Genomic DNA, 10,637 nt, shown 5'->3' on the forward strand with positions numbered 1-10,637 from the left:
TTGAGCACCTTACACAACCTCAGACACAAAGATAAAGAGAGAAATGTTGGAATGGGCCTTTACTATACACCTCTGTGTTTTCCAGGTCTTATCTGGGCTTCTAAGTGACTTATAGCCTACTGTCTCAGGGATAAATGAGTGTCCTCAAAGCCCAGGAGGAGGAAGGCCCAGGGTTCCAGGCTGAGGCCTATAGCAGCTCCATCCTCGCTGAAGCCTATTATCCTTAGCAAACCAACACAGGAACAGAACACCTAATATTGCATGTTCTCACTTACAAGTGGGAGCTAAATGGGGAGAACACATGTTCACACAGAGGGGAACAGCAGACAGTGGGGCCTCCTGGAGGATGGGAAAAGGGAGAAGAGCAGAAAAAAATAACTTTTGGGGCCGGGCGCGGTGGCTCACGCCTGTAATCCAAGCACTTTGAGAGGCTGGGCTGGGCGGATCACATGGTCAAAAGATCGAGACCATCCTGGCCAACGTGGTGAAACCCCGTCTCTACTAAAAATACAAAAATTAGCTGGGCGTGGTGGCATGTACCTGTATTCCCAGCTACTTGGGAGGCTGAAGCAGGAGAATTGCTTGAACCTGGGAGGCGGAGGTTGCAGTGAGCCAAGATCGCGCCACTACACCCCAGCCTGGGCGACAGAGCAACAGTCTGTCTCCAAAAAAAAAAAGAAAGAAAAAAAAAAAAGAAAAAATAACTATTGGATACAAGGCTTAGTATCTGGGTGACAAAATAATCTGTACAGCGAACTCCCGTGATACGAATTTACCTACTTAACAAACCTGCATGTGTACCCCAAAACCTTAAAAGTTAAGGCGGGGCATGGTGGTACATGCCTGTGGTCGCAGCTACTTGGGAGGCTGAGGCGGGAGGATCCCTTGAGCCTGGGAGACAGAGGTTGCAGTGAGCCGAGATCGCGCCACTACACTCCAGCCTGGGCAACAGAGCGAGACCCCATCTCAAAAATAATATTAAAAGGTTGAAAAATAAAGTTTATTTAGACAACAAATAAATAAAATGATGTTTTTGCAAATTATGTCACAGTCTGAAAAATATTAACTAAATAAACCAAGGCCGGATACGATGGCTCATGCCTGTAATTTCAGCACTTTGGGAGACCGAGGTGGGTGGATCACTTAAGCTCAGGAGTTCCAGACCAGCCTGGGCAACATGGCAAAACCCCATCTTTGCAAAAACTTAGCCAGACATGGTGGCGCATGCCTGTGGTCCCAGCTGCTTGGGAGGCTGAGGCAGGGGGATCACTTCAGCCCAGGAGGCAGAGGTTGCAGTAAGCCAAGATCGCAACACTGCACTCCAGCCTGGGTGATGTTGTGTGACCCTGTCTCAAACAAAAAAAAGAAAGAAAGAAAATGAGCTACTCTCTGCTTACTGGGTAACCCTGCTTTGCAGGAACAGTTAAAGAAAAAATAAGAGGCCGGGGGTGGTGGCTCATGCCTGTAATCCCAGCATTTTGGAAGGCCGAGGCGGGCAGATTGCCTGAGCTCAGGAGTTCAAGACCAGCCTGGGCAACATGGTGAGACCCAATCTCTACTAAAAATACAAAAAATTGACCAGGCGTGGCAGCGTGCACCTGTAATCGCAGCTACTCGGGAAGCTGAGCCAGGAGAATTGCTTGAACCTGGGAGACAGTGGTTGCAAAGAGCCGAGATCGCACCCTTGCATTCCAGCCTAGGCGACAGAGCAAGAGTCCATCTCAAAAAAAAAAAAAAAGGAAAAAATAGAGACCGGGCATAGTGACTCATGCACTTTGGGAGGCTGAGGCGGGCAGACTGCCTGAGCTCAGGAGTTCGAGATCAGCCTGGACAACATGGTGAAACCCGATCTCTACTAAAATACAAAAAATTAGCTGGCATGGTAGTGCGCGTCTGTAGTCCCAGCTACTCAGGAGGCTGAGGCATGAGAATTGCTTAAACCCAGGAGGCAGAGGTTGCAGTGAGCCAAGATTGTGTCACTCCAGCCCAGGTGGCAGAGCGAGACTGTCTCCAAGAGAAAAAATAGATAAATTGAACAATACAAAATAAAAATAAAGACACAGTGTAAAATGAGAGGAAAGAAAAGAAAAATTCCATCCTTCTGATCTGAAAACCTGCTTTTGATTTCGTTGCAGGCTTTTGGAAACGCCAAGACAGCCCACAACAACAACTCCAGCCGGTTTGGGAAGTTCATCCAAGTCAGCTACCTAGAGAGTGGCATTGTGAGAGGGTGAGTCAGTGTCCCTGGGGTCCCTACTGGTGGGAGCTGGCCCCATGCGCTGTTGCTTCCCGACACACACATGGGAGTGAGATGTGGAGATCATGGCTGTGCAAATGTTTATGCTTTGTACAGGAGAGCGAGTGTGATTTAAAGTCTTTGAGGTGAAGGTCTGGAGCAGTAGGTTGAGGTAGGAAATGTGGGCAGGGGCTGGGGACAACAGCACAGTCCATTTCTTGTCTTGATAAAGTTTCAAATTTGGTAAGTCTTAGGGGTGTCACAGGCAGTAGGGATGTAGACTCTGGCCTTTGCCAAACGTGTCCCTTCAGCCAGAAAATGACAGGTACAGAGCAGCAAAATGAGGTGGTTGTGCATTGGGAATACTGAAGGGTAGGTGGGTGGATGGACTCATGAGGGGATGGATGGATGGAGGATGGATGGATGGATGGATGGATGGATGGATGGATGGATGGATGGATGGTTGGTTGATTAGACAGACAGATGGATTCACAGGTGAATGGATTTTCAGTTAGATGGACAGATTTATGGATGGGTGAGTGGGTGGGTGGGTGGATGGATGGATGGATGGATGGATGGATGGATGGATGGATGGATGGTTGGATGGATGGATGAATGGATGGTTGGTTGGTTAGACAGACAGATGGATTCATGGGTGAATGGATTTTCAGGTAGATGGATGGATAGATTTATGGACGGGTAGATGGGTGGATGGGTGGGTGGGTGGATGGATGGATGGATGGATGGATGGATGGATGGATGGATGGATGGATGGATTCATGCATGGATGGCTGAATGGATAGATAGATTAATTCTTGGGTGAATGGATTCATGAGTGGATGGATGAATAGATTCATGAATGGGTGGGTGGGTGGATGGATGGATGGATGGATGGGTGGATGGATGGATGGATGAATAGATAGGTGGGTTTATGCGTGAGTGGATTCATGAATGGCTGGATAGATAGATTCATGGGTGGATGGATTTACAAGTAGATGGATAGATTCACAGGTAGGCGGATGAATAAATGGGTACAGTTGTGGGTGTGTGGATGGATGGATAGATAGACGGATTCATGGGTGGACGGATTCGTGGATGGATAGGTACATGGATTATTCATAGATGGATGGGTAGATTCATGGGTAGGTGGATGAATAAATGGGGAGATTTGTGGATGTGTCAGTTAGCAAATGGATAGATTCATGGGTAAATTGGATGGGCTTGATCAGTGGATGCATGGATCCATTGATGGATAGATGAGTACTTAGGTGGCATCTGACAGGGTCCAAGGCCTGGATACTCACAGGGATCTCCCACCTAACTATAGATTCTCATTTGAGGGGCTGCTGTATCAATGGGATTTGTAAAGGTCCCAGGATTTTGTCTGTCTGAACCTGACTGATGATCATTTCAACTGATGGTTCATATTCAAGATACAAGCAGGCACATTGTTCTCCTGAACGCTTCCGCCTCTGACTTCATTCATTTTTTCCACTGCCCAGGTTCCAGTAGGCAGTGGTGTGGGTGAGTGGCCCTTGACAAATGTCAGGGGCTGCTCTGGCCCCTCGGCCTCAGCCCCCACAAGGCAGTCAGTGGCCCCCCAACTCCTACCGTCTGCCCACACGGGTGTGCCCGGTTCATCAGAGACACCTGGAACAGCCACTTGTCCCACCTGTCTTCCAGGCCCTGACTTTCTCTCCATGAAGACCCCACCTTTTTCACTTCATATTTTGGGGGTTAAAATACACAATATAAGGCCAGGTATGGTGGCTCACACCTGTAATCCCAGCACTGTGGGAGGCTGAGGTGGGTGGATCACCTGAGGTCGGGAGTTCAAGACCAGCCTGTCCAACGTGGTAAAACCCCCGTCTCTACTAAATTAGCCAGGCATGATGGCAGGCGCCTGTAATCCCAACTACTCGGGAGGCTGAGGCAGGATAATCGCTTGAACCCAAGAGGTGGAGTTTGCAGTGGGCCAAGATCACCCCACTGCACTCCAGCCTGAGCGACAAGAGCGAAAGTCCGTCTTAAAAAAAAAAAAACAACCAACCAAACAAACAAAAATTAGCTGGGCGTGGTGGTGCATGCCTGTGATCCAGAAATTACAGGTGTGAGCCACTGCACCCAGACACTATGTTTAGTTTTTTGTTTTTTTTTTTTTTTTAGATGGAGTTTTGCTCTTATTGCCCAGGCTGGAGTGCAGTGGCACAATCTTGGCTCACCGCAACCTCCGCCTCCTGGGTTCAAGCGATTCTCCTGCCTCAGCTTCCTGAGTAGCTGGAATTACAGGCATGTGCTACCACGCCCAGCTAATTCTATATTTTTGGTAGAGATGGGGTTTCTCTATGTTGGTCAAGCTGGTCTCAAACTCCCGACCTCAGGTGATCTGCCCACCTTGGCCTCCCAAAGTGCTGGGGTTACAGGCGTGAGCCACCGCGCCTGGCCGTTTAATTTTTTAAGAAGCCGCCATACTGTTTCCCACAGAAGCCACACCATTTTACCTTCCCATCAGCTGTGCACAAAGGTCCCCATCTCTTATCTTTGATTTTATTTTTCTTCCCATGGGTCTGTCTTTTGCACGATCCTATCTGCCACATTGCAGAGATTTTTAACCCACAGGAAGCATTCAGGGTACCTTGTTGGGAAGATGACACAGATACTGTTGCTACAGTTCCAGGCCTCCCTTGGGGAGAAACTAAGCTGCCTCCTTGTCTTGTCTGGGTGTCCAGCTGGCTCTGGACAGACACTACAGGACTGACCTCCGCATGGGCACTGCCCCCTTTCCCACAATGTCTCTGTATGCATTTCCTAGGAGGGACTGCCATAACAGTGTACAACAAACCGTATGGCTGAAACAGCAGGAATTATTCTCTCAACATCCCGGAGGCCAGAAGTCGGATATCAAGGTGTCCACAGGGCTGGTTCCTTCTGGAGGCTCTAGGGCAAGATCCTGGCTACCTCCTCCAGCTTCTGGTGGTTCCCTTGGCTTGTGGCCACATTACTCCAATCTCTGCCTCTGTCTTCAGGTGGCCCATGTCTCTCCTGTTTTATTTTTTTATTTTTATTTTTTTGGAGACGGAATCTCACCCTGTCGCCCAGGCTGGAGTGCAGTGGTGCTATCTCTGCTCACTGCAACCTCTGCCTCCCAGGCTCAAGCAATTCTTGTGCCTCAGTCTCCCGAGTAGCTGGGATTATGGGAATGTGCCACCACACCCAGCTAAATTTTGTTATTTTCTGGGCCTCACTGTGTTGGCCAGATTGGTCTGAAACTCCTGGCCTCAAGTGATCTGCCTGCTTCGGCCTCCCAAAGTGCTGGGATTACAGGCGTGAGCCACCACCCCCGACCCCCTCTTCTCTTATAAGAACATTTGACATTGGATTTAGGGCCTTCCTGGATTATTAAGGATGATCTTGACGTCTTTAACTTAATGGCCTCTGCAAAGACCCTTTTTATTTTTTGAGATAGCATCTTACTTTGTTGCCCATGCTGGAGTACAATGGCATGATTATGACTCACTGCAGCCTTGAACTCCTGGTGTCAAGCGATCCTCCTGCCTCAGCCTTCTGAGCAGCTGGGACTACAGGTGCACACCACCACACCTGGCTAATTTTTTATTTTTATTCCCTAGAGACAGGGTCCCACTATGTTGTCCAGGCTGGTCTTGAACTCCTGGCCTCAAGAGATTCTTCCACCTTGGCCCCCCAAAGCTCTGGGGATTACAGGCATGAGCCACTGCGCCCAGCTCCCTTTTTCCAGATAAAGTCACATCCCCAGGTTCCAGGAGGCATAACTTCCAGGGCCCGCCATTGGACCACACACCAGAAGGGCCGTCCTGGCCCAGCCCATAGCTAAACGGTTCAGCCTCCCCTGCCTTCCCCAGGGTCCTGTCATATTCAGGACTAGTGGCCCTCTGTGGCCAGGTCTCCCAGACCAGCTTTGGAAAGTCATATCTGTGGCCTTGGATTCAGGAAAGGGAGTCCTGCCTCCACCCACAACCTCAGGACTGTGGCCATCCTCGCCCCAGGGAGGGAGGCGCACTTCCCATCCCAAGAATGGCTGTAGCAATCACACTAGGAGCTGGCTCGGACCGGTTCTGCTTTTGCCTACCTTCAGGCAGGTGACACTTCTCCATGCCATTCCCACGAAAGCCAAGGGTCAGGCGTAGTCCAAGCCTCCCTGCCCAGTTCCCCAATTTATGAGGCTGCAGCTTCCTGTGTGTTCAAGGACTCAGTGCCGGAGGAGCCCTGGGTCCCTATAAGACCCATTTATTAGGCCCAGGCCTTGAAAATGATTGGGGAAGGTAAGGGGTCATCATCGGTCAAGCGACATTTTGGTGCTAGACACCCAGTGTGCTAGCCCTGCCATCCTACCACCGTGGAGCCACATCCTCTGCCAGACTCGCAGATGCAGCACAGGGAATCGGCCACCGGCTGAGATTGAAACATGAGTCTCCTTCTAGAAACAGACACAGCCTCCCTCCCCAGGAATGCAGGAAGGTGCTGAAACTGGTTACTAGCCCGGCAAAGGAATAGAAGGAAACATTTTTTTCTCCTATTTGAAAGAAGAGAGGACGCAGGCCAGGCCCATCGAAAGTCACCTGTGCATCGTGTGTGTCCCTGTGTGAGCCTGCAGACAAAAGACTGCTGTCCTGGGCTGGGCATGGTGGCTCATGCCTGTAATCCCAGCACTTTGGGGGACTGAAGCGGTTGGATCACGTGAGGCCAGGAGTTCAAGACCAGCCTGGCCAACATGGTAAAACCCCATCTCTACTAAAAATACAAAATTAGCTGGGTGTGGTGGCGCATGCCTGTAATCCCAGCTACTCAGGAAGCTGAGGCAGGAGAACCGCTTGCACATGGGAGGCAGAGGTTGCAGTGAGCCGAGATCATGCCACTGCACTCCAGCCTGGGCGACAGAGTGAGACTCCGTCTCAAAAAAAAAAAAAAAAAAAGGAAAGAAGAGATCATGCCACTGCACTCCAGCCTGGGCGACAGAGTGAGACTCCGTCTCAAAAAAAAAAAAGACAGCCGGGCGCGGTGGCTCAAGCCTATAATCCCAGCACTTTGGGAGGCTGAGACTGGCGGATCACGAGGTCAGGAGATCGAGACCATCCTGGCTAACACGGTGAAACCCCGTCTCTACTAAAAAAAAAAAAAAAAAAAAGACTGCTGTCCTGGAGACCTGGAGAGACAGGCAGGCGGCATGCAGCAGGCCCTGAATCGGGAACCTTGTGCTGTACCCTGGCCCTGCCACCCCTTGGGCACCAGCTGTGTCTCCTGCATAACAGGATAAGCTCAAATGAGGATGATCTGGAGCCCCCAGTGAGCTCACACGTCTAGTGATGGCGGACCCCGTGATAGACCGGCCCCACCAGACTCAGCCAGCCGCAGCTGGTGTGAAGGGATCCCACCAGGCCACCTGCTTCCCACAGGACCCTGGGCAGCACGTAGTCTTCCCAAGCCTCGGCTCCTTGTCCACTCCTCAGGGGCCACCGTGCCTGCCCCAGCGTGTAAGAGGAGTCCCTGAGAAATATATCAAATGATGCCTAGAATGTATTTGTCCTCGAAAAAACATTCACTGCCACTGCTTTTAGCACTGAGAGATATTTGGGGCTGCAGAGACACCCTAGTCCCTTGCTGGCACCCTCAGACTCAAGGTCCCACATGATGCCAGGTGCCTCCTGAGGGACCTCTGAGTATTTAATTTGGAGGAAACACCTTAACTGCTTGGCACAGAGAAAATGATTGGCAAGGCCAGGAGCAGTGGCTCACACCTGTAATCCCAGCACTTTGGGAGGCCGAGGCGGGTGGATCACCTGAGTTCAGGAGTTCGAGACCAACCTGGCCAATATGGTGAAATCTGTCTCTACTAAAAATACAAAAATTAACTTGGCGTGGTTGTGGGCACCTGTAATCCCAGCTACTGGAAGGCTGAGGCAGGAGAATTGCTTAAACCCAGGAGGCGGAGGTTCCAGTGAGCGGAGATCACACCACTGCACTCCAGCCTGGACAACAAGAGCAAAACTCCGTTTAAAAAAAGAGAAAAAGAAAATGATCGGCAAACGACAGAACACCAGACCGTATGGATACAACCAAGTATTGATGGGTATCACAGACCCCGGGGCTTCCAAGGACACTGTGACAAAATTGGAGAGGAAGCCCCAGACCCAGAGAAGGTACCTGCAAATCAGAACCAAGAAAGGACTTGCATCTAGAATATAGAAAGAGCATTTACAGCTCAAAGATAGGACCAACACCCCAATAAGAAAACCACAAAAGACGTCAATGGATACTTTATCAGAGAAGACCTATGAATGGCCAGGCAGCACGTGAGAAGATGTTCGGCATCATTGGTCATCACGGAAATGCAAATCCAAACCACAGTGACAGGCCAGATGCATGGCTCATGCCTGTAATCCCAACACTTCAGGAGGCTGAGACAGGTAGATCACTTGAGGCCAGGAGCTGTAGACCAACCTGGACAACATGACGAAACCCCGTCTCTACAAAACTACAAAAATTAGCCTGTAGTCCCAGCTACTCGGGAGGCCGAGGTGGGCAGATCACTTGAGCCCAGGAGGACAAGGCTGCATTGAGCCATTATTGTGCTACTGCACTCCAGCCTGCACAACAGAGCAAGATCCTGCCTTAAAACGAATGCTGCAGTGGCTCATGCCTGTAATTCCAGCACTTTGGGAGGCTGAGGCAAGTGGATCACCTGAGGTCAGGAGTTTGAGACCAGCCTGACCAACATGGAGAAACCCCATCTCTACTAAAAATACAAAATTAGCCAGGCATGGTGGCACATGCCTGTAATCCCAGCTACTTGGGAGGCTGAGGCAGGAGAATCGCTTGAACCCAGGAGGTGGAGGTTGCAATGAGCCAAAATCGCGTCACTGCACTCCAGCCTGGGCAACAGAATGATACTCTATCTCAAAAAAAAAAAAAAAAAAGCCCACAGCGACATACCACTGCACCCCCACTAGGATGGCTAGAATAAAAAAGACAGTGAATAACAAATATTGGCCAGGCATGGTGGGTCATACCTGTAATCCCAGCACTTTGGGAGGCCAAGGCGTGCAGATCACTTGACATAGGTCAAGAGTTCGAGATCAGCCTGGCCAACATGACAAAACCCCACCTCTACTAAAAATACAAAAATTAGCTGGGTATGGTGTGGCACACACCTGTAATTCCAACCACTCTGGGGGCTGAGGCAATATAATCGCTTGAACCCGGGAGGCAGAGGTTGCAGTGAGCCAAGATTGTGCCATTGCACTCCATCTTGAATGACAGAGCGAGACTCCATCTCAAAAAAAAAAAAAAAATCAGTATTAACACAGTACTAAAATGTAACGTTTTATTCTTTCTCTTTTTCTCTTAATGACAGAGCTGTCGTCGAGAAATATCTGCTTGAAAAGTCTCGCCTGGTGTCTCAGGAGAAGGATGAGAGGTAGGAGAACGTTTTCCTGGGAACCTCTGAATGCCACGCCATGTTTGCGTTTCCTCCTACAGAAGAGAGAAGCAAAGCAAATGTCCTGAGGTCGGAAGAACTCGGGGAGGCCGTGGAGGCTCTCACAGGAGCAGGGCCTGCCCATCCATCTTCTCCCCAGACCTGCTCCTGTGGCTTCACACTTTGTCCTCATACCTCCCAAGCCACCTTTGTGTGCCTCCCTGGAGGTTTTATCCCCAGTACGTGCTCAGATGTCTGCACAAAATATACTTAGATTGGAAGCATTTCTCAGGCATGGTAGCATGTGCCTGTAGTCCCAACTATTCAGGAGGTCTAAGCGGGAGGATCACGTGAGTCCGAGAGGTTGAGGCTGCAGTGAGCTAGACACCACACTTCAGCCTGGGCAATAGAGCCAGTCCTTGTCTCTTTGTTTTTGTTTGGTTAGTTGGGGTTTTTTTTTTTTTTTTTTTTGGTTTGTTTGTTTGAGTCAGAGTCTTGCACTGTCACCCAGGCTAGAGTGCAGTGGTGTCATCCCGGCTCATTGCAACCTCCACCTCCTAGATTCAAGCGATTCTCATGCCTCATCCTCCCAAGTAGCTGGGATTACAGATGTGTACCACCACGCCCGGCTATAGTCCTTGTCTCTTTAAGAAAAAAAAAACAGGCCTGTAGCAGTGGCTCACACCTGTAATCCCAACACTTTGGGAGGCCTAAGCGGGAGGATCACATGAACCCAGGAGTTCGAGACCAGCTTGGTCAACATGGCGAAATCCCATCTCTACTAAAAATACAAAATTAGCTGGGTGTGGTGGCGCATGCCTGTAATCCCAGCTACTCAGGAGGCTGAGGTGGGAGGGTCACATGAACCCAGGAGTTCGAGACCAGCGTAGGGCAAAAAAAAACCCCCCTCCAATAAAAAAAAAAAAAAAAAAAAAAAAAAAAAAAAAA

The 10,637-nt window shown here is 49.9% G+C and overlaps 1 protein-coding gene across 1 annotated transcript in view; it reads left to right on the plus strand.

Annotated features, from left to right (window-relative positions):
• MYO9B (myosin IXB) overlaps positions 1-10,637 on the plus strand; it is a 119,482-nt gene that overhangs the window by 40,065 nt on the left and 68,780 nt on the right. Inside the window, exons 2-3 of the mRNA XM_011925897.1 lie at positions 2,136-2,230; positions 9,627-9,689. Coding sequence (XP_011781287.1) covers positions 2,136-2,230; positions 9,627-9,689 — 158 coding nt within the window. The remainder of the gene's footprint in view (positions 1-2,135; positions 2,231-9,626; positions 9,690-10,637) is intronic.

Source organism: Colobus angolensis, unplaced genomic scaffold (assembly GCF_000951035.1).
Source record: "Colobus angolensis palliatus isolate OR3802 unplaced genomic scaffold, Cang.pa_1.0 Scaffold66, whole genome shotgun sequence".
Lineage (NCBI taxonomy): Eukaryota > Metazoa > Chordata > Mammalia > Primates > Cercopithecidae > Colobus > Colobus angolensis.